Source organism: Frankliniella occidentalis, unplaced genomic scaffold (genome assembly GCF_000697945.3).
Source record: "Frankliniella occidentalis isolate FOCC.00 unplaced genomic scaffold, Focc_3.1 Scaffold133, whole genome shotgun sequence".
In the NCBI taxonomy this organism is placed as follows: domain Eukaryota; kingdom Metazoa; phylum Arthropoda; class Insecta; order Thysanoptera; family Thripidae; genus Frankliniella; species Frankliniella occidentalis.
In genome coordinates, this window is record NW_026267260.1 from 624,381 (window position 1) to 626,027 (window position 1,647).

General features: G+C 41.8%; 1 protein-coding gene across 1 annotated transcript in view; it reads left to right on the forward strand.

The window, feature by feature from the left end:
* Positions 1-687, forward strand: part of LOC127750103 (HIV Tat-specific factor 1 homolog) — a 2,206-nt gene extending 1,519 nt beyond the window's left edge. The window contains exons 5-6 of the mRNA XM_052270661.1: positions 6-175; positions 265-687. Of these exons, the coding sequence (XP_052126621.1) occupies positions 6-175; positions 265-687 (593 nt within the window). The remainder of the gene's footprint in view (positions 1-5; positions 176-264) is intronic.
* The last annotated feature ends 960 nt before the right edge of the window (positions 688-1,647 follow it).

The window sequence follows — 1,647 nt, forward strand, 5'->3', positions numbered from 1 at the left end:
ATCAGACAGTGACGAAGGAAGCTCTCTTTCAACTGAAGATGTAAACTGTGATGGTGGTGTTCATGAGGCAACTAAGAGAACACAAAACAATGCTGAAAGGTCACCATCTGAGAAACTATTGACAGCTTCGACACTTCCTATTGATGCAAGTCTTGATGCAGAGGACAATGATGTGGTTTGTACTTTCAAATTTTTGTATCTATGCTAACCATTATTAATATTTCTGTATTTTTATATGGTTAATGATTACAATTTCTATTTCAGGAGTCTGTTGATCTGTTCATGTCAGACATTGACGAAGGAAGCTCTCTTTCATCTGAAGATTTCTGCTCTGATTCATATATAGCACATTATCTTGATGAAGAGCCCGAACAACCTAGAATTGAAAACCCCCATGCAGAACCTCAAGAAGGTGTTCTACAAAATGACGTCAACCCTGGTGGTCATGCTGACCACGACGACCCAGACGACCCTGATGACCCTGAAGATCCTAATGACTCGGAAGACCTCAGCAGCTCAGATGAATCTGATGAAGAGGAAAATAATCAACAGCCAGCAAATCTTATGAATAATCACTTGAGGATGGAAGTAGAACTACAACTACATTCCAATCTCACAAAAGGTGAAGTTATTGTGCTAGAACTGGCAAACGCAATTAGGCACAGGAAGACTTTTGAAAGTGTCTGAGATTCCTTCAGGAACCTGAATGCACTTTTTGGTGAGAGGTGTTTCCCAGAGAGCAAGGACAAGTTGCGGAATATTATAGACTTGAATAGATGTGGAATGAAAAGACATGTGTGTTGTGGCAAGCGTGAGTGTGGTTCGTATATTGGACTGAAAGACAGGTTGGGAGATATAGTTCGGTGTCCATGTGGATATCAATGTCAGAAAAAAAAAGGCTAGGTTCTTTGTCACCTTGGACTTTAAGAAACAACTGAAGCAATTTTTATTAATTCCTGGGATGTGGGAAAAACTGCAATACCCAAGAACAAGACAGAAGAGGAGTGCCACAGCTCTGGAAGATATATTTGATGGGTCTGAATACAAGCGCCTACAGCAAGAAGGTGAATTTTTGTCAGATCCCAACAACCTCACCTACACATTCAATTTTGACGGGTGTAAGGCTACAAAGAAGGGTTCTTTGAAAATATGGCCTGGATATGCACGCATTAATGAATTGCCTCCTGATATGCGTCAAAAGTTTTCCTTTGTTATTGCTGTTTTTGTTGACCATTGCGACCCTAACTTTCATTCATTTTTAAAGCCAATTGTGAAGCAGTTAAATCACTTGTCCAGTAGAGGAATCATATGGACTCCACATGGCAACAACCAGATCACCACCAAATTTGCACCTCTTTGTGAGTGTGTGGACGCACCAGCTAGAGCAGGAATGTTGCACATGAGCCTGTACAACGCTCAGTTTGGTTGTACTTTCTGCACCCACAGGGGTGTGCATCTGGAGCATAGTCAGAGGTGCCCAATTATTAATGTGGAAGGTCTGCCTGAGTTTGCTGACAGGACTCATAATGGTATGCGTGATGGTATGACTGCAGCTCAAGAGTTTATTGATGCTGGGCAAATTGACCAGGTACCATTTCAGGGACATCACGGAACTTCCCCTCTGTTACTTCTGCAACACCATGACCT